Source organism: Chinchilla lanigera, unplaced genomic scaffold, assembly GCF_000276665.1.
Source record: "Chinchilla lanigera isolate Chin_1 unplaced genomic scaffold, ChiLan1.0 scaffold00147, whole genome shotgun sequence".
Lineage (NCBI taxonomy): Eukaryota > Metazoa > Chordata > Mammalia > Rodentia > Chinchillidae > Chinchilla > Chinchilla lanigera.
Window position 1 is genome coordinate 2,612,998 of NW_004955548.1, and position 23,287 is coordinate 2,636,284.

Below are 23,287 nucleotides of genomic sequence, written 5' to 3' on the forward strand. Positions count from 1 at the left end.
AAAAAAAAAAAAAAAAACAAAGTGAAATCAATATTATATGTCAGGTCATTTTCAAAAGGACTCAGTATGGTATTGACCTTTCTGCCTTGTTGCATTAACAGCACCACAATAGGCTCACCTTGTCAGCCTCGGGAAGAAACTGGAACATGGCAGTCTTGCTGTCTGAAAATGACATCAATGATCTTTTGCCTAAAGTAGAAATGGGTACTTCACCATGATGCATATTAGAAAGGAAAATAGGAATCACATGGAACTCAGATGATTCACTTTACCTGAGACTCAGTAATAACACTTGCTTCATGTGGAATGGAGCGGATAATGTGGGGGATGAGAGTGAGACCAGAACAGCATGAGAATAAGAAAGACGGATTTCAATTTTGTGTCCTCTTAGAGCTCCATTTTGACTACTTGACAAATTAATTAAATTAATTCAATATATCAGTTTAGCCACATAGTTCTTTAGGTGTGTCATAGTCTGACAGTTTTGCTTGATCATGTGTATAAGGCTTACACAAATCATAAGAAATTCTCTCCCTCAAAATTTCAAGATTTTATTATGGATTATAATATGCTCATGCAATAATAGGAGGTAGTCACCTAGTTTACCTTCGTATTTTAAATAATACAACATAAAAGTACTAAGATGATGGGATCAGAATGGCAGAGATATTTTAGTTAATAGAAGACCATTTTGAAGATTTTGAGATTGTACAGCCATCAGACTGAGCAGTAATGTGGACCTTGGGTACTCAACAGGGCACAGGAAGATTTCTTTTATATTAAGCCATTTGGAACAACTATGCAGTTTTTAGATGTAACCACTGGAGGGTGTTTGATTTTAATCCTTCCTTCCTGAACGAGGAACTTCATGTTCTCTGAATTCCGATTTGCAAGTGTAACCTGCAAAGGTTCTTAAAAAGGCCCTTTGACAATTTTTCTTTTCCATCAACATTTCAGAGCTAGCAGAGCAGTCACCATGTCACGATTAATGAGTTTTTCCTTGGCATTTTTACCACACATTCAGGAAGTCGATGAAGTATATGAATAATATACTTGATTTACACATGAATGACAGAGTAGAACATTTTGGACTTAGTGTATGCGTGTTATTAAAGAAGCTTCTGTGGTCTGTATCTGCAGCCATTGGTACAGATTTAACAGGTTATGTTATATAAATATAGACACATTCCTCTGGGGAAAAAACCTAGTTAAAATATCATAAGCTGTGTTTGTCCCTCACATCTCATTTAAAACATGTTGAACTAAGACTGCTCCTTCCTCCAAAAGCCAGCATTGAGGACTTTGAGCACCATAAAGACAGACTTCATCAGATCATTATTGATTTATAACAATAATTTTCCATGCATCAAATTGATGAAGTATGTGACACAAACCATTTATGTTTAGTATCTTCTCTTTTCAGGTATATTCAGTTTACTTTGTACCACTCTCATGGTATTCCAACTCAACTTTGACAACATGCAAACCTTTTTGATCCACAGTTTCAAAAGTACAGGAAAATTACCTCTCTCTCTCCATCTTCATTTCTCTCCCTCTCCATCTTTGTCTGTCTCTCTCTGTCTCTCCTTCCTGACCTCCCTTTTACTCTTCCTTCTCTCTGTCCCTCCTTTTGCACCCCCTCCAGTGTTCTCCACTTAATCTCTCTCTCTCTCTTTCTCTCTCTCTCTCTCTCTCTCTCTCTCTCTCTCTCTCTCTCTCTCTGAAGTTCTCAAAGTTTAAATACAAAGAAGTCACCTTCCAAGATGAGCTAGAGGTATCTGTGCCTTCCCAAGCACCTTACCAGGAAAAGGTTCTTTGACAATTATTAACCAGCAGACATGGGGAGATTTTATCCAAATATTTTTTCTAAATTCTGAAATTGAGTCTTCAAATTAGAACATTATTTTCTTGGCAATGACTACCTTTACGTTCTCAAGCCTATGGCCAAGACCTTCTTTATGTTTTCTCAGGTTGGGTGCCTAAATGTGGCAAGAATTCTCACTTTCCAGTAAAGGTTTGGTCTGTTTCTTCCTAGACTAGAAACATCTGTCCCTGAGAACAGTAAAAGCCACTTTGTTGCCAAAAGGCCTCTGAATGTCAGAAGTGACAGGCAACCAAAAGAAAGCCAGATAGAAAACACCCTACTCAAACTGCCTAACACATTTGAGAGGTAGAGATTTTCTCACCACTACAGCTGCTGGATTTTGCAGTATAAAATACTCCACACAGAGCACATAGTGTTCATGGGGCCTAGTGGATCCTTGAGGAATGAACAGATGTGCTCTGAAGCTGACATGTGACCAACAGAACCCAGCTGTGCAATTCAGATCCTGAGATTGGGGACATTTTTGGATGAGTACCATTTAGGCTCTTGGGCCCATCTTATCTCAGTTTCTGTAGAGGTTAAAAAACATAAAAATATAAAAGGCTATTGAATAAGGCTGAGGGCCCCAGGTTAGATACAGAAAACAGCATTCTAAGAATAAAGGTAGAAAGAACCCAATGCTGTGGTTTTTGTTCCCCTTTAAGATAAAGCAAGTAAGATGCTTAAAAGTGTGTATACAGTATTTATATTATATTTTGAGCCAGTTCTACCTGAAAATTTAGAAAAAGCTATAAATGTATATGTGAATTTGAAATTGAAAATAAAATCCTTCAAAGCTTTTTACCTCAATTTTTCCTTTGGTTCATAGGAAGATCGTAAGGATCTCTGAGTGAGTTATCCATGCATGACTGCAACAAACACACTAATGAACTCAAAATATTTTCATGCATGTGGATGATCAACCATGTCTATTGGAATTCTGTCTATAAATTTGACCTCAAGGATCGAGTTGTCTTTACATTTGTTTTCATGCTCAATTTTCCATGAGTTTCTCTCACTCAAGAATCCTGGGACTCCTTCAGCAGTTTAAGGAGAAAATTTAAAATGTCTGATCACGTTTGCTAGACTTTCATCACCAATCTAACCTTCATTTCTTTAATGCTTATGACTAGCCATGCTGACAGTGAAATGACAAATAACTGGAGAATACATCTGGTGTCAGATGATCCCTAGTCCCATCTGAAGTGAGGCATGCAAAAGACATTTATGTACATGGGTCTGTAAGTTTCATTGCAAATAGCTCCTCTCATAGCTGAACAGATTGTCTACCATTCAAGTTAAGTTGTCCCTGGGGAGTAATAAAACTCTTTTCCAGGCAATCTAATGTCTGTGACCTAAAAAGTGCGAGGCAGCAGTGACATGTACAACTATTGAAATTTAGCACATTGTGTGAAATTTACTCACATGGAATACAATTAGATGTGTCCAGCATCGCCTTCATGTGAGAGGCTAGAGGGAGGGGACTATACTTCAGCATGCTCAGAAATATATTAAAGTAAATAGACTAATTTTCTCATTAGAATTTGAGATACAGGGTAGATTCTATTTTGTCAAATTTCAATCGGAAATTTATTTCCAGCTCACAGAACAGGTTCTTTAAAAGCAAAGCAAAACAAAACAAAAAAGTAGAAAAACAGGGCAATGTTGTTTTAAGTACTGAAGGAAATATAGTAAAGACTTAGTGTAAGTAACTTTGTTCTATATGTGGCGAGGAGGTACTTGTAAGACTTACTTGCATCAGGTTTTCGCTTCCTAGTGAAGGGAGGAAAAAAAAGACATTTTATAGATTCTTTCTTTGCTACTTTTTACTTAATCATTTTTGAACGTTCTCTGGAAATGTCCCCACTACCCATTTCTCCTCTCTGTGAAGAGATAACAAAAGGAAGATAAATATGTGAACGGCATTCCAAGGCGGGCTTTTCCCACTATCATATTTCCTCATACACCCACAAGTGAAACGCAAAGAAGGTATAGGACTCATTAACAGAAATTTAGTCTCAAAGTGAGAAAGATAAATGAGCAATGTTTCCTGGATACATGAGGTTTCAGCAAGTCCATGTTAAATGTTGATATACTCACTAATCAGAATTAACTTGGATCTTCCTTCTAGTCAATAGAGAACAAATAATCTCACCTAAGACCTTTAGTCCAGCTATTTGGAAATGATCAAGTTCAGGAATTCATAGAGGAGTAGAAAGGGAAGACTTTCTTCAGAGTAAATAATATCACACATGGGCAGTGTGTAATGACGCTTACACACTTGGCTAAATGAAAAGTGGGCTACCTCAATGTCCAAGGAAGACAATGTAGAATTTCACATGGCGGAATTGAGCCCCAAAGCTTTAGCAACACCATTCAGTGTAGACTCAGCCTGTGTAACACTTCTATTAGGCTAATATTTGGTATCATCTAAAACCCAAATATTTTCAGTGAGACAAACTTATAACACACCTCACCATAAATCTCTAATTGTACCAAAGTTGTAATATTTTCTCAAATATATAGTAATGAAAAATACATTTTCTTTGTTATGTGAAAACCTACAAAGGCTTGATTTTAAATCTTGAACAATTAACATATTTTTATGATATTGATACTTATCAATTAGCTAATGTTCGTTAGAAATTAATAGCATATAATCTGTTTTCATGTGTTCTGTCTCCTCTTAATGAAGTGTCTCTTTAATTAATTGCTGTTTTACTCTCTTTGAGTTTCAGCATATCAACCAATTAATACTATTCTATTATTTGAATCTGACAACATACTATAATTATGCTTTGCCTATAGCCTACATCTTTGTCCTTCAATTGTTTTTGAAAATGTGTCACTTGCCCTTGATAATAACCTTCATGTAAATGGAAGGGTCAACACAAAACACATTCAAAGGAATTAATTGATTAATTTGAGAAAACAAATTGCCAGTAGTCAATAGCCAGACCACACAAAAAAAAATCATGAATACAGAGTCTTTTATCTTCTTATCCTTCTGCCTATATGTGCAGGAGACCCAGAGCCTGAGAAGTGAAATACTACTGAGTTATTTTGGAAAAGTTTACACATCCCATTAGAAGCAGTTTCTTCCCACTGCTATTTTCCTCCTTCTATTTCCCATTTCCTCCTTCAGTCTGCTTTTTTACTTTGCTAATAAGTGCTATAATTTATTTTCAAGGCACTATTCTAAATCCAATCATTTCCTAAGTGCAATAGAATTCTGCTTTATACAACTTTTCCTGTAGAAGATTTTCAAATTAAGTTTGCTTTCTTTTTAGTGGGTTTCAAGTAGTTAATTTCATTGTTTCCCACCAATATTAATGCTGTTGGCATGAATTTTCTTCATTTCTTCACATCCCAAGGAGGGTCTATTGACAAAGCACTTTCTTCAAGAATATTTTCCTAACTCTCTGCCAACTCCTAACACAGACAAAAGGCAAATTTTCCTTGCATTTGTGCTTACAATGTGAATAATTTGTGCCAAATTAATCACCCTTATCAAGACTGTATTCAAGGGAATTTTTTTCTTTACCTAACTGTGAAAATTCACAAGTTAAATATAATTGGATTTGTTTCATGTCTGCTAGTCTGCTGTGACTTCACAGACTTGTCTACAGAAACAGAAGGTCATCAGACACAGGCACCAGTGGCCTTTCCTGTCATCAGAAGTTACTCCAAACCAAAATTTGCAAAGTAATGACTTATTGACCTTTATTTAAGAAATACATTGTATTTTATGTGAAAAAGTCTTTTAAAAGATTCTTGGTGCTTGGTTGCTAAATTTGTCTAAACAAGTCAAGGCAAGATTTAGTGAGTAGAATATGCTCTGTGGATTTAGGGATTTTTTTTTAAAAAAGGTTTCTTTATTATTTCTCTGTGGTAACAAGCTTTTGAAAACGTTTTCTGAAGATTTTTAAAATGTCTTCTGTAAAACCACAGCCTCACCAGAGCAAATCCCATTGCCTGTCAGAGACTACACTATGGACCAGCAATGCCTTAACTTGATATGTGTTTCTGCTTAGTTTTTTTGGAACATTTCCAAATATAACCACCCTGCTTGGTCTCTAATTCAAGGATAGCAAACCTTTTCTGTAAAGATACGAATAGTAAATATTTTAGGGTTTGTGTGATCCATACGGTCTCTGTTGCATCATATTCTTATCGCATTTTAAGCACAACTTTTGAAAAGGGTAAAAAAAAATCAGTCTTAGCTCAAGGGGCATACAAAACAGGACACAAACCTTAATGGATCAGGCTCCAAGTCATAGTCATCAGATATAGACATGAAACCCCTAGCAAGGTAAAGGGGAAATTAATTTGGTGACTTAATTCATACAAGCCAGTAGCAATTCCATGGCTAAAGATTAGCAAGTGAAAAAACATGAATGTGGCCAGTTTTGTCTCTTCCTCGTTTACTTATATTTTTCATGGTACCTAGATTATTGTTTTTTTCTCAAAGAAAAAATGAGAGAAAGACTGAAAGGAGAGAGGAATTAGAAAGGAGATGAGAGAAAGGAAAGGAGAGGAAAAGAAGGAAAGACCAAAAAAGGGCAAGGGAAATAACAAACGCTGAGACAAAAGAAAAAGAAGTAAAAAAGAAGAAGAGAAAGGAAAGGGAAAAAGAAAGAGGTGGAGATAATGAACAGCAGGGGAAAAGCAGAGGGGCAAGTTGGAATATGGAAGCTAGGGAACAGTCTCTCCTTTTGCTTTGAGCCAGCAGGCTCATAGAGGCAACTCCCCAGCTACTTTCAAATCCTGAGATTGTTGCCCAGCCACTGATCACCATCCCAAGAAGTGAAATGTGGGCTCCACATCTGACAACTTCCACTTGGTTTCTCACCAAGTGAAATGGAGCACAAGATTCAGGGCCTAAGCAAATCGCTTGTGTTTTCTTTGGGATACTTAGGCTGTGTCTACCCAGGGAAAATTTTGATGTACTGACTGACTGCAGTGCATATGATTAATGTATATGTAGGGCAAACCAGGATAATTTAGAACTTTTTTCTTCCACAGCAGGTTTTCAGCCGGAATTACCTGGATGGTTGCCTCAACTCTCCACTAGGCTTTGCCAGGATAAGCACAACAGTGCAGTATGCAGGAGACAGGGACCACCCCCTCTCTCCAAGGTTCCTTTCAATACCCACATCTTGTGCAGCTAAGCATAGTGGGATCTGTCCTGACAGGCATTCCTTCTGAGAGCAGATGTAAATTCTGCCTAAGAAGTTTCTAAGAAGCTCCAGCAATCCTAAATTTTGCACTCTGCTTAACTGTCAAATGGCAAAATATAATAGATGGGTGAAGTCGTAAAAGTATACTAATAGGAAAAAGTGTATACTACGCTGTTCCCTTCCCTGTCCCAAAAAGAGGTTAGCAGAACCAAATTCTATCATGGGTCAGTCATAGTAATATATATGTGCATAATTCATAACTGAAGATATTTCGGTTGGAATTTTTAAGTGGATATAGACTTGTATAGATACAGCTTTTTATTTAAAAAAATAGTTAAAAGTGCATTTAGATTACATGCCAACACATGGAAATTGTGTTGTTCTTAGAGGTATATTTTATGTGTCTTCTGAAAAGGTTTGTACAGAAACTTTGTTTTTTAAATTCAATTAGAGTCTGCAATTAATGAAGGAAGAATACTAATCAAAGTAATCCCTGGTAAATTAGTTGGTAAAGAATATTTCCCTAAAATTAAAAACTATCATAATTCACCTGGTAAAATGTTATTCTTATGGACTTCTTCTCTGATACCATGATTCTGAGCATGGGATTTATTTTGTTTTGGAGGAAAGGTAAAAACAATGCGAAAGATGCATGATAGTTTATTTTACTATATCTTACAGATCCAACTTCTAATGATGAAGCTTCCCACATAACTTCTTTCTTTTTGGAAGCAGAAAGAAAGGAAGAAAATGAAGAGTCTTCCACTCTATTGAAACTTTCTACTTTTCCTTCCGTTCTCTTTCACCAGTTCTCTAAGTGATAATTACAGAGTGATAAACTTCCCCATTACTACTTGTGTGGTGTTTTTTGTTGTTGTTGTTGTGCGTTGTTTTGTTTCTTCAGATTTCATTGCTGATTATTTCCCCCTGAGTACGTAATCTCTGAAATAAAACAGGGCCCCATCACGACCAAGGAACTCACTGCCTTATCCCCTCAGATACAGCTATTGAAACTACTGCATGAGAAAGTCCTGTAATGTATTAAGTCAAAACTAAAACAGGTCAGAGGACAAATTGTTAAATGGGCAATTCTATGTGTATCACTTTAAAATGTTTTTTGTTTATATGGAGGGTGTGTAGAAAGTTTGTTCACTTTCACTTGTGACAGTTTTGTTGTTGTTGTTTTGTTTTGCTTTTCTTTTTGCTGCCAAGTAGTGGAAATAAAAACCTGGAAAAGAGAGATCATTTGTAAAATATGCATCTGTGAAACAGTTTCTCTTTTCTAATGGTTTGTACTGGACCGTTTGGTGTCCTGACACTGTATCCTGAATGTGACTTACTGAAAGCAGTCTGTAACCTTGGGCAGATTTGCAACGACAAATGTTGGCTTTGCTTCTGTAAGCACTGCTTCTGCTATAGAGGGCACTGTACATTAGACAAGGCCTTGCGCTCTGCTTAGTAAAGATAGCTTTCTGGTGTAGTATCTGTGTCCAAGTCTCCATTTGTTAACACATGTGTGCATTTCCTCTTTTGGCAGATAAGACTTGGGAATCATGATTGCAAAAGGATTATTCCATGGGATAAACAAACCTAGGGCTAGTTCAGTGTTTTACTGCCATGAAAAAGCCATAACACATTTACTTCACTTTCAGAATTGCTCCACAACGCAGGGCAAAGACTTACTTCTCAGTTATTTGACTCTGTCTCCTCCCTCATCATTCATCCCACACCATCTCCCACCTCCAATGCCACACTTCGCTTTTCTTGGGAACAAAAAGCAGCTGGTTCAAGTGAAACCCATGGGCACACTATTTCCCTATCTCTGAGTCTGAAGGGCAAAAAAGCCTAAAGCTGCAAATGACAAGATATTCTGAAAAACACCTTATTATTCCAGAAGTGATTTTCCACCCCTTCTGTATCCCATGTGATTTGTACACATAGCTTTCCTACTTGTTTAGTAGTTGGAAATGAGAGGCCATATACGGTTATTATCTGTCAATTAAAAACCATATTAATAAAATGCACCATTATTATTTGTCAGCTAAAATCAGTAATATTAATAAAAAGAAAGAAAACGGGGAGGAAAAGCAAGCCAAACCCAAAAGTACAGTAACCCTATAATTATTCGAGTGATCTAGTTCTCTTTCCTTTGACCCACTGACTGTTTGTTCACTTTAGAGTGTTAGCCTGGGAGCCTGCCTTGAATTAAGTGATTAAATAACTAAAAATCTCTGAAATATACCTACGCTATGAAAAAGCCAGAATTTGTGTTGGCCAGCAGAGCACTGTAAGTAATGCTAAGAGGACATAAAACAAGAATTTAAGCAGTTGGTTTTCAATTTGATTTGGGCTTTCTCAATGTACAATAGAAGAAAAAGAATTGGACAGACTTTAATGAAAGACGGAATCTTTGCTATACTAGAGTGCAAACCTGATGCTATAAAGACTGGCAATGTCTTTGTTTTACTATTTCTCTCTTTCTGTGATTTGTAGCGTACATTGAAGATCTCACAAGATGTGTTGAGCAAAGCAGAAGACTTATTATCCTGCTAACTCCAGACTATATTCTCAGACGGGGATGGAGTATTTTTGAGCTGGAAGGCAGACTTCATAACATGCTAGTCAGTGGAGAAATCAAAGTAATTTTGATTGAGTGTACAGAGTTAAAAGGAAAGCTGCATTGCCAGGAAGTAGAATCACTAAAGCGCAGCATCAAACTTCTGTCTCTGATCAAGTGGAAGGGACCCAAAAGCAGCAAATTAAATTCTAAGTTTTGGAAGCACTTATTATATGAAATGCCCATCAAGAAAAAAGAAATGCTGTCACGGTGTCATGTTCTGGACTCTGCAGAACAAGGACTTTTTGGAGAACTCCAGCCTGTACCCACAATTGCCATGACCAGCACCTCTGCCACTCTGGTGCCCTCTCAAGCTGATCTCGCAGATTTCCACCACTCAGATTCGATGCAAATGAGGCACTGTTGCCGAGGTTATAAACATGAAATGCCAGCAAGCACCTTGCCACTATCTTCCTTAGGCAACCACCACACTTACTGCAACTTACCTCTGACACTGCTCAATGGAAAACAGCCCCTTAATAATGCCTTGAAAGATAATCAGGAATTTCCCAGGAACAGTTCCCTGTTACCTTTGTCATCCAAAGAGCTTAGCTTTACCAGTGACATTTGGTAGTGAAAATCTGAATTCCTTTGGACAGTTATGTAAGCATACAGAATTTCTGCTGTACCAAGTGAAAAGTATACCTAATAACGTTGAGGTACTGAGAAAGTGAAAAAAAAAAAAAAAAAAAAAAGGCACAGGAATCGCTTTTGTACTTAAATGTTTTTGTTTACATTTCCAAAATAGCGGGGAGAGAAGGAGGTGCTTTTGTAATGCAGCACCTTGTTCCAGTGTACAGTTTTGCTTTCTTCCTGCAGAGGAAACCTTAAAAAATCTGTTGTTTTAGAGGTTTTATGATGCTTCATGGACTGCAACCTTTTTTGGTGAAGTATGTCCCCCATAATTATAATTATTTCTGTATTTACATGGTATTTACAATGAGAAAAATTAAAGACTTTAACAGAATTTTAAATGTGAACTAAACTAAGGGAGAAAGAAGAAAAAAATATAAAGAGTCCCTGAAGAGTCAGGAATTCTAAAGGAACAATATTGAGGGACTCCAGCTGCAAGATCATTTGTAAAACATCAGTTGAGAAAAAAATGTGATTGAAATGTTTAGAACTTCTTCAGCATAATGGACAACTTCTGCAGAATAAATCAATAATAGTAGCTTTTAGGTTATTAAGCAAGCACATCTTCTGTAGGCAACCTGGTAGGTAGGTAGGAAGGTAATTAATGTACATTTCTTAAGCAAATGAATAGAGAGGCTGTGAATTCTTGTACAATGATTTTGAACAATCCTTATGGCTTTCTGGCTTATTGCAAAATTTTACAACTTTGAAAACTCATCTTGAAGTGCACATTTTATTGTGTTCTAATTAATTCACATTCAGATAGCTTTTGTTCCCCCAATGATCCTTGACCTGCTATAAGCTATATATGCAGATGTGGGCCTTTTTCTGCTTGTTTTTAGCATCACTGAAGTTTAGATTTAAATATATATTGACTGCAAGTGTCAGCAATAGAAAAGAAGTAATACAACAATACTCACCAATGAAGTGCTAAGTGATTCAAGTTTACTAGTGGTAGAACAGCAAATACAGGGATTTTCAATGTAATGTAATTGTGAAATACACTCTTCTGTACATATGCAGTATATGCTTGTCCATGTATACAAGGCTCCAGCAAAAATATATCTATCCCTGGTGCTTCAAAGAACATATTTGATAGACTAGACTTGTTCACCCTCAAATGACTGTGACTGAACTGTACCAGAAAATCTCTGTGTATAATCTATTTCCTGTTTGCTGTAAGGAATGTGTCCCTGTTCTAATACTTATTGTGGATTAATACTTCATATTCATTCCAATTAATCAGATTTGGTGTGCTCTATACCTAGATACCTCTGGGAGCCAATTGTTTATCAAGGGTGATTTAGGAACTTGCAAGTGGTTTGTAAATCAAGATTGTGGGCAAATATAAACAAAGACAAATGTACACAATGTATAAAAATTAAGAATTCTTCCAGTTCTTGTAATTGTGGAACTCAAATGTATGAGAGAATAGTAGATAATATGCTTTAATTATTTCTCTGAACCTCTTTCCACTGTTTATTCTCTGTCATCCATGAGTTTTATCCAAAGTAGTTGTTTCTCTGTTGCTTTTCTATATCCAGCTCTTCAGAAAATGCAGTATATACCAACAATATGTGAAAACTTAGCTGTGATCTATGTTCCTTTCACAATGGGACAATTACTTGCTTATTTGAAAAGTCCTGTTCTACGTATGTAGGTGTTGCATAGATGTTAATTTTTGTGTGGAGAAAAAAGATTTTGCTTCTGTAAAAATGATAGGTATTTCAAAATGAAAATCCACCAATGCTGAAGTGTTTTCCAAGTGTTGTAAAATTGTATGTACTCTGATATGTATAATTACTAAATTGATAATCTGCATGAAATGAGTAGTACATGTTTCAGTGGCCAATTGTACTTTCTACTATTTTTCACAAAAATTTAGATTAATTCAAACAATGTTTAGTAGTGTTTTAACTAAAGCTCTGTACTAAGCATGCCAGTTCTGAAAATATAACATGGGTCTCTCTGCTTCCTTTATTTACAATGATTAAACGTGGGTAGCAATTTGAGTTGGCCAGCCACAATGTGTCCTTTCACTACTAGTAGGTACTCAAAAACACAGCATTCACACTTGTGCTGGGGCAGTTGACAAGAAAGCTTTTCTACCATTTTCAGGAACTAGTGTGTATGCTATCTATAAAATTTATTTCTAGATGGCAATTTTAAAATTTAATTTTCATCTGATAATTTTAAGATATAGACCATAAACATATAATAAGTAGTCTAGAACATAAGGCATTCTTCCAGTTGCTTCTACAGTGTGAATATCTTTTTCTTTTCAACTTTTTACTGAAATGGATTTTGGAAATCTAGAAAGACACTGAGATAACTAGTTCTCACGCCAGTATAAAAAATTTATCACTGCATTACTGTATATAAGCATACAGTTAACAGTGGACTTCTTAAGGTGAAGTAATCTGAAAGTATCAGAAATTATGACATGGATGAGAAAGTTACAAAATCAAACCAAAATAATACAGAGGAAATGGAAACTATCTTGAGAACAAGTAACGCTCAAGAAGATGGGCAACTTGTATACGTATTTCATTTGGTAAAATATGAAACCTGACTAATTTAATAATGTCTGCACTCCAATCAAGTTGTAGATACCCTGAAATACAGCTCTATGCTTCCTGAATAAAAGATGCACCTCCTTGCTTTCTCCATGTGTTAGTTAAATTAGATCCAAATCTGCTCTGATTTCAGCTTCAGAAAAACGAGTACAGAGACACTTTCAGTCCTCTGATGATGCATTACCCCAAGGCAGTATTATGGGAAAGGTGGGTACTTTCGTTGAGGATGCCTCATTAACATTGTGGACCTTAAAGGAGGATGCAGGATACAATGAGAGGTGAAAACAGAGTTCATTTATGAACGAGCTTATAGCATAGTTCAAAAGAAGATGGAAGTGACTGATATTCTAAGGATTACTTCTCCAAAAGGCACAAGTGACAAGTAAGAAAATTCTGCCAAGAAAGGGAAGGTGATGCCTTTTGCTCAAGTGGTGTTTGAAAGGCTCCCAAGAAAATGGGGCCACTGGTAACACATTTATTGTCTTTTATGTTTTATTTTAAAGTCAGTTATTTGCATTTTATAAAATGTTTGCTAGAAAATTAATGACCCAAAGAAATGTCCTGAAATTTGCACGTATGAATCTTTACACGCTTGCATTCATTTGCCAAGGTGAGGTGATAATTTGATAAAATCAGACTAAAGAGAGAAAATACTTCCATAGTGATCAGTTAAGTTTGAGAACTTGCAATTGCTGTTGCTTTTTTCGGGGGTAAAGAATTTAATATTGAGAATTTTCTGCCTCCAATTTCTCCATCACTCATCCATTTCCGTTCGAAACTGTCTGATAAGAGATGACAGTTTCGAGAATTAGGGATCTCTGATGAAGCTATGGGATAGTTTAATAAATGTAATCATTCACTTCAATCATTTTCATATCAAACTCACCTCTTTCAAGAACTGAAAGCAGGGCTGGGGATTTAGCTCAGCAGCAAAAGCGCCTGCTTGGCAAGCGCAAGGTCGTGAGTTCGGTTCCTGGTACCGGAGAAAAACCCAAAAAAAAAAAAAAAAAAAGAACTGAAAGCAGCCACAGTCCATTTATCAAAATTATTCAGCACTCCATTACCATTTAAAATCACCTATACCCACCCAAACTTGTTTTCCCAAATGTGCACTGCTGTCTTCTCAATTACATCTTTTCTAGATGGTTATAAAGTCAATCAAGAGTATTTAATGAGTGCCTACTATGTACTGGTCAGTTCATAAAATATAATAGGAATGTTTAAAATTAAAATAAATTATCAAATCGTTTATGCATCATCTGCTTGAAAAAAGGGGCATTCATAAATCATATTCCAGTGTACAAAAAGCAATATTAAATACACAATGTAGATGAGCAAAGTGGGACATTTGAGATTTGAGTTGGCAAGAAATGTTTGAAACACAGAAAACAGTGGCAAATAAAATTTGCCAAATTTCCCAAATGTGGAGAATAGCACATGGGAAGACACATGAAGCAAGATCTATTTAGCCAATACTAGGTGCATTTAGCTGTAAAACGCAGAAATCTGTGTGAAGAAGCATAAGAAATATGTCTAGGAGAAGTGCAGGAACATTCACTTTAGAGCACATGTAGGAAGAATTCGGTAAAGGGTGAAAATAGAGGCAGGGAGAACAGCTAGGAGTTCAATAGCTCAACTGTGAGATATTGAGAGATGGAACTAAGAGTGTGACCAAGGTCCTCTCACAGCAAAACAAAACAGGGGGCTGGGGATTTAGCTCAGTGGCACAGCGCCTGCCTGGCAAGCGTGAGGTCGTGAGTTCAATTCCCAGTACCGGAAAAAAAAAAAAAAAAGCAAAACAAAACAAAACAAAACAAAACAGAACAAAATAGATCTGTGGAGGAAGAGATAAAAAGATGTGCGATGATGGAAAAAATGAAAGATAAAAGAAAACAATTTTAATAAAAATTTCAAGGTTCAAAAATTTCAGTTGTATCAAAGGAATTTTGGGAACATGTCTCACCTATCATAAATGAGTCTCTCCTCATATTGTCAGAAAATAAATAAAACACAACACAATGGTAGGTGTATTTGCTACTTTTTTTTTTTGGTTTTTCTCCGGTACCGGGAATCAAACTCACGACGTTGTGCTTGCCAGGCAGGCACTGTGCCCCTGAGCTAAATCCCTAGCCCCTTGTATTTGCTATTGAAGCATCCCATGAAGTATTTGGAGGAGCAAAATATCAGGAAGGGCAAGGAGCTTCTGCAAATGTGGTTTAGAAACAAATAATTATTTTCAGTCTGCTGATTATAATCTGAAATTCACAAAAAAGAAAATATTGGAGAAAAAAATTGTGATTTTAAAAAATGAAGACATTGAAGTCGTTGAATGAGAGTAGGGGAAACTTCAAGAGAAGGAACTGGGATTATTTGTAACTAGTTCTAAAATTCAGCAGCTAAATATGGTCTCCAAAGAACAACGGGACCTGCCGACATGTGCCGGAGTTCACAGCAGGTGGTGCAGAGTGTTTGCCTGTGAAGAGCAAGGAAAATAATTGGAAACTTGGTGAGGCTGAAACCAGATTTTCACCAATGTTGAAGCTGAAGTGATTGGCCAATTACCATCTTCAAGATTTTGCAGAAAATTCCATACAGGCCATTGAATTAGTCAGGACGTGAACCCATTGTTAATGACACCCCTTGCGAATATTTCCATTTTAACACAATAAGACTATTACACACATAACAGTTTACTGAGGACTGGATAGAACTTCAAGCAGAGGTATTCAGAGAGAGGCTTTCTATTTTATTTTATTTTATTTTAGCTTTTCTTTCCTCTATATCCAAGGAGACCTCTTCATTCACCTACTAGACAGGTTAAGAAAGAGAGGATGGAAGTTGGAATAAGATGACTCTTAAAAAGCACTCACAGGGCTGGGAATATAGCTCGACAGCACAGCGCCTGCCTGGCAAGCATGAGGTCATGAGTTGGATTCCAGATCCCTGATTCCAAAAAGAAAAACAAAGCATCCACATTCCAAAGAGGGAAGGCTTAGTGGGATGGGGAATGTATGTAGTTCAACAAGAAGGAAATGTAATTTAACAAATATAGTCTTTACTATTAAAATGACGAAAAATTGTTTTTCTCATAAAACATGAATATAAAACAAAATGTAGGCAGTAAACGAAATACAGGAAGGAGAGCCTTTATTTTTTAGAGCAGATAAGAACAGAGTACATTAAGAGTTTCTGAAGATGAATGTCCTACATCTCATTACCTGCTATACTTTGAACACCAATAATATAGCTGGTCACGAGTAAGTGCTCACTTTTCATTTGTTAATAAAATGGACAAGTGCACTTGGGAGTATCAGTGAAGTTGCAATTTCTAGAAACTTTCAAAAATATAACAGCGGAGTGTGGTGGCACATGCTGTAATTCTAGTTTCTCAGGAGGCTGCGAAAGAAAATTGCAAGTTCCAGGGCAGTTCTGAGTTCAAATACCCAGTAATAAAAATACATATAGATAGATAGGTACATAGATAGATAGATAGATAGATAGATAGATAGATAGATAGATGATGATAGATAGATAGATGATAGATAGATGATAGAGAGAGAGAGAGAGATAATAGATACAGATAGAAGAGTTTTTCATTTGCTTCTTTGGCCACGCAATTTTATTATTTGCAACTTTATAAAAGAAAAGAGAACTGAATTAGAGTATCTATATACAGTGGTACCTCAGTTAACTAATTTAATTTGTGTTGCAATTTTGGGGAAGAAGGCTGCATTTGTGTTTGTGTGGGGAAGATGGCCATGGTTGTGTTTATCATCCAATTTGGAGTTTGCAAAGAGAAGGAAAATTTTGTCGAATGCTTTTGTTTGCAAACCTAAATGTTTGCAAAGAGCAGTATGTGAACCAAGGTGTATCTTGTCTTGGGCTAGAATTTCAGAATTATATGTCAATTTGTTAGAAATCACAGATTTTTAAGCATTCTGTTAGTCACACAAATCATTCTTCCTCAGAGTGTTCAGATACTTTAGTCCTGTGAAACCACCCAAACATAGTAATCATTCCAAGCCATATCATTCCTTTTCCTAGATGTATCCATTATATGCCAACTTATTGACAACAAAAACTTTTTCTTTTTTGCAGAGAGTGTTTTTATGGCTATAATTATCATATTAGGTGGAAAAGTATGGATTAGATGAGGTTATTTTTCTGGGCACAGGTTGTGCTCTAGTAGCAATTTCAACAATGATCTCAGCATAGAGAAGTACCCAAGATTCTGCACTCTTTTGATATATTTTCTAGGTCACCAATACACTGAGTCCTCAACCTTCTTGATATAGGGGATGTGAGAAAATGCGTACAAAGCAAAATAATGTCATCCATTTTACGTGAGGCAGATCCCTGAGCCCTTCTATCTCTCCATTTCTTCATTTGTAAAATAAGGGTCATAATAACATGTATAGAGTTGTAGTGAACATTGTGAATTAATGTTTGTAAAGTACTTAGACTAGTGTTTGGCATCAAATAAGAGCTATATAAGAGTGACTATTATATCGTCTTAAGTAAAAGTGATTCAGCTGACCTAACATCCATGAGAAATATAATTTTATTTTACTTTCCAACTGGTAGAAATTCACTATTCAGTTTCTGAGGTGACTGCGTGTATGACCAAGCACACTCCTTTTCTAGACAGCTGGCTGAAGTACGAGGTGCATTCTGTGCTCATAGAGCAGATCAGAGCTAACTGGCCCATACAAGGAACAAGCCTACAGTAACTTTGACCTCATTAGTAATGTGCTCTGAGCTAGACACAAAACAGGACTCTCAGAACATGGATTATTCAGATTTGCTGTCCATGTTAATCAAAGTCCCCAGACGATTGCTTGATATTATGCTTCACTTTAGCCACGTTTACGCAAGACCAAAACATCTGGATGAGAAGTGAAAAAATGCAGATGTTTAAGCCTCATGATGAGAAACATCCAGCTGTCTCAAATTTGGATTTGTCATTTTGTTCTTTATTTTGAAAGAAAGAGAAGCCAAAAGAAAAAAAGAAAAGGAAACAAAAATCTACCATAGATTGTATTTTTTAATTTTTAAAAATCAAGCTGGATTCTTGTTATAGAAGTTTTAAATGCCCCAAATATGATTAAGAAACTTTATAATAGTACACTCCATGAGCTCTGCTCCAGGAAGAGATTTTTGTGAGAAGACATCTAATCTATGAACAGCAGGGTTTTAAAAAAAATTTTTGAGGCAAATTTTTGCTGTGTAATTTAGCCTGACCTGAAACTCATTATGTAGCCCAAGGTGCCCTGGAACTCACAGCTATCCTCCTGCTTCAGCCTCCCAAGTCCTGGGTTTACTGGAGTGTGCTACCATGCCTGACTAAAGCTTGTTTTATTTGATTTTTGTTGCTCTTGTTGTTGTTCCTTTTTCCCTTTTTTTTATGAGGACTTTCTCAAAAGTCCTCTCATCAGTGCCCTGAAATAATTTGAATTAAGTTAAGTAATAATTTTCCTAGTGACTTGCCACAGTCTAGGCTTTACGATTCCACCAACTTCCTCTATCAGGAAAAGAAACACATTTACTAAATAACACTTTAGTGAATATCAATTTATGCAGTCTGGATAAACTGGATGGTGACTTCAGGCCATCCAATGTATTTTAATCATTTTATTTCACTTCTGGAAAATCTAAGTGACTTGCTCAAGTGACAGATGTACCATGGACTACAGAAGTCTACAATTATGAGGCAAATGATGGGTAAGTTTTGATCAAGATAGAAGGCAAAAGATACTGAAAGTAGAAAGAATCAGGATTTCCTGAAGGTGCTGTGCCTATGTGGAATGCTGGGAATACACTGAAGATACGACTGCAAGTTAGGTGAACAATAAGCAGACGGCTCATAGGAGCTACAAGATAAGTGAGCTTCACTTAGGACTCATTTTGTTAATATATATACAACATTACTTAACGCAAATATCAGTCTTGTGTATAATGTTGTTTGGAAAGAGGATCAGCTCATTTGGCCAATGAGGATAAAATGTTTAGGTTTTTACAAAGACATAAATACGGTGTCAGAGGACTAAGCTCAGGTTTGGGGAATTGGTTTTGATTATCAGCTAGTGCTCAACTGCACAAGCACATGGCAAGCAAAACTACCTTCGGATCAAAGTGAATGTTTCCAGGTCTCTAGCACTATCTTTGGCAATGTGTGTGGAGAAAATACAAATCAACTGTTCTCAAATGCTTCAAGAGTCGTGGAAAAAATAAATGAGAAAAATATTCTGCACACCTGGGTTTATCCCATGCAAAATGCAAAGGGAATTTTCTTTTCAGAGCTGACAGATCTTTAAAACGCTTGCATATAATGAAGAGAAACCTAAATCAGAATGTGTCCTTTTTTCAGTATTAGGACCAAAATCCATATAACTGTTCAATGCTTGTGATTATTACATAATGGTTCCTTCTTCTGATAAAGTAGAAATATGCCTGGAAATAAAAATATGTGCATTAAAGAGAAACATAGAATATAACTATATAATTCAGAGCTCAACCATTCCACCATACCCGACCATTTATCACTTCAATTTCAAAACAGTAATTCTGCCAGTGGAAACAGAAAACAAGTTGTCAGCAGTTTTCCTTGAGCACGATGGAACCACAAAGCCAGAGACCAGGCAGTAAAATTTGTTTAAAAAGCTCAATGTTTCAAGACAAACCAGATTATTATGGGAAATATACTGTAAACTACTCATCCAATTTATTTTGCACTGATGCCAATTCACATGAAATTAACTTTATTGGTTTGAAAGATTTCTTTTTCTCTTTCCTGTCTTTTAATATGAGCAAACCCAATTTTGAGCCTTGTCGTGGAGGATGAGGTTCATTGATCTTACTCTTTGCTTTTCAGTTCCAGCCACAACCCAAGGCTGATTAAAAATGGTAAAGCCAAGGCTTGACAGTATTGCTTCATTCATGGAAACTCTTTAAACACTTTTTCTACGTCTCTGCTGTTGGCTTCCTTTATTCTTGGAGAGCATCTAATCTTCTTATGTTAAATATGGAGAGAAAATTCATTAACTTTGTCACTTATTCAACATTCAAAAACTTCGCTACAGAATTAAACCTCGAATTCAAAAATCCTGATTGACCATATTCTTTCCATTATCCTAATCACGTTATTGACTATTCATAGAAGAAACCATAGAATGGATATTCATTCACTCATTTTATTTTGTGGTACAGGGTTAACAATGTCTTAACAATGAAAGAAATGAGACCTTTTCCAACATCTTTATGTCACATAGACCTATCTGTAAGATCTAAAATACACTATATACACAAGGGGACTAGAATCAATATTGAAACTTCCTTACCTGTAACCACTGTCACTACCTTCAGAAAAGAAGTTAAATATGTCTGTACTATGTGAGTTTAATTCCCCCTTAAACTTAGTTTGCTTTGCCAAAGTAAGCTGCAGGTGTTTTCTACGTATCCTAAGACATTATTTGAATTCTACTATACTGCTTGTGATGTTTGGATGTTAGAGACACTATTGGCACTGCCCACAAAGCCAAACTGCTTACCTTCCAATTCTGTATTTGAATTTACTGGCTCTTTCTGTTTGGGCAAATTGCATAAACTCTCCCTGCCTCAGTTTCCTCAATAGTAAAAATAGCAATGAAGATGAGGATGCTAACAATAGCGTCCACTAGGGATGTTGGGAAAATTAAGTGAGTACATAAGTGCTTAGAAGAGAATTTCATATACAGAGTAAATGCTGCATAAATGTTAGCCATTTTTATATTTTCCTCTCTGCTGTGTAAGGAAAAACGTGAACAGATTAATTGCTCTCCAATATTGAGTGCTATAGGGGGCTGTATTAAATGATTTTAAACATTGAATGTATTCAAGGTGTTATTAATCATGAGTCATGCCTATTCATTAAAGCTAGTCAAGCATGTCCTTTCCTTAAAAATATTATCATAATCTTTACTTCAGTCTCTACTTATATATCAAATGGCATTCTTTTTCAAAGTAGAATATAATCAGGTATGGTGGAACATGCCTGTAAATCCAGCATTTGGGAGGCTGAGGTAGTAGGACTGCTGCAAGTTTGAGGTTAGCCTGGGCTACACATTGAGGTCAGAGCCAGTCTGAATTGCACAGCAAGACCCTGTCTTAAAAACAAAACAAAACAAAGTACAATGTGATTCAGACCTTTCACCAATTCAACAAACAGATCCTCCAACTAGTGAGAATCAGTGAGTTGTGACTGTACCTCAGCAATCACCTCTGTCCTCAAATAAAAGTAACCATAGGCTTTTGTGAGAAAGTACTTTTTCAGCATGCCATCCTCCCTGAATTTTCCACTCATGAAGATCACAACAGGTTTGAAAGTCCAAAGTAATGAAGAGAAAGTTTATTAGGTCAATAAGCTGCTGTAGAATTGTGGCTTTTAAGCAATCACAGTTTGAAATGAATCAGTTATGTGATGTAGCTTCTTAAAAAGCAAATGCAGTGTTGGAATAAAGCAATACAAATAGAATCCTAAACCCATGTGAGCATCCAAGTACTGGTCAGACCACATCTGCTAGGCTTTATTCATTTCTGGGCACCTACATGAAAAACTTTGTCAGTCTAGGGAGTTTTCAGAAGATGATGATCCAGATGGTTAAGTTGCTGGAATCATGCCATGGAAAAGATGATTGAAGGAACTGGAAATATTTTTTCCTGAAAAAGAAGAAATTTAGCCAGAATATGATGTGGATGCGTAATTAGGCATATTAAATGTAGTCCCAAGGGCAGAACCAAGATAATAAGTAGAACACACGTAGAGGGAAATTTAGGCTCAGAGTCAGAAAAGTTCTGTCTAAGTATGTAAACTACCCATAAACAGAATGTACTGTCTTCTAAAACAATATGAATTGTCGCTGAAAAACTCTTAAAGGTTGGTGCAATGAAGAAAAATTTCTTAGTTGAAATACGAGGTTGAAATAGTTGATATCTAAGATTACTTCCAACAGGAAAACATGATAATTACATTCCAGTTACTATATAATCAAATTATTAAAGTACACCTCTAGTTAGAATGCTTCCTAATTGCCCCTCATTATTACCATCAAACTAATCTTTCTACTCTACTTGCTTTTCCCTCTTCTCCCTCTCCTCTCTTTCTTCTTCTATACCCCTCCACTCTCATTTCCTCTCATCTTGTCTCTCCTGTCTTGTTTCCTCCCCCACATATACAAACATAACAGTATTTAATAGTTGAGACTTAAATTGAGTAACTTGTGTACCTGGCACTGTTATACGCACTAGGTGCACATCCATACATACACACACACACACACACACACACACACATTTTATACATAACTGAAATGGACGCAAATCACTTTTCCAATTCTTTGCACCTCCTACTAACTGAACACCTCCCTCTTTGGCAACATTATTTTTCTCTTTTCCAAAACATTCACTGTTATTTCTTTCTTCTTAGCCATGCCAAATTTTTACTTTATCCCATTCCTTTGTATATGTTGTACTTCTATAAATTCTCCTGGTACTTCCCTCCAAAAAATAAAGTAGTATTTAACCTTCAAGGCAAAGAAACAAAACCTATGAATTTCCATTCTCAGTCTAGATGCTTTAAAGTATAATCATTTTGTGTCCACTCAGTTCACTTTCTCAGGTGGATTCTAAACTTCTGGACTGTAAAGAATGCTCCACTTTGAAAGTATTCTTTCTATCTTAAGAATAAATTCCATTTTATTTGGCACCTAGTTGTTTCTATGTAAAGTCTTGATTTTTGAGTCTATTTGGAAATTTTTATCCAACTTCCTTTCTAGAATAGCTATTTTTGTTAAAGGGTACATTAGTGAACAAAACAAATAGAGATACATGTCCCAGAGAGCTTGCATATTAACATATGGCCAATAAACTCCTCCAAAAGAAGGACTTATTAAAATAAGAGAACTTTATATGACTTACTCTTCTGTAAAACTTTCTTTCATACCAAAAAAAAAAAACTGACTTGAAATAAACAACACTGATTTCATCATGTGGAAAAATTTTGGAAAATTGATTCGTATTCTTGTCTTTCATTCTAACAGTTAGAAGGACCACTTCCATTCTTCTGTGAATGAAAGAAAGCCCTAAGAAGGTTGTGGCCTTGTCTGACCTCACTAGAGTTATGTTCAGTCTAACTAGATTCACATTTATTTGAACATCACTATTGACCTTCAGAATGTAAATGATGCCACCTCTGGTATTAAGTCAATCTTTTCTCACTCCTGGACATAATACCAACACCTACAGTTTAAGTGTGAGGTTTATATTGGCTCACAGACACAAAATTTCAAGATACCCCATAGTTGAGGTATGGCAGGGGTACTGATAGAAGCTCTTAGCCTGGTGTATAGAGAGGGAAGGGAAAAAAGATACCATGTGAAATGTT

At 36.2% G+C, this 23,287-nt stretch overlaps 1 protein-coding gene across 1 annotated transcript in view; it reads left to right on the top strand.

Annotated features, from left to right (window-relative positions):
* Il1rapl2 (interleukin 1 receptor accessory protein-like 2) overlaps nt 1–10,625 on the top strand; it is a 1,160,877-nt gene extending 1,150,252 nt beyond the window's left edge. Inside the window, exon 11 of the mRNA XM_005412011.2 lies at nt 9,538–10,625. Coding sequence (XP_005412068.1) covers nt 9,538–10,235 — 698 coding nt within the window. The 3' untranslated portion in view covers nt 10,236–10,625. The remainder of the gene's footprint in view (nt 1–9,537) is intronic.
* The last annotated feature ends 12,662 nt before the right edge of the window (nt 10,626–23,287 follow it).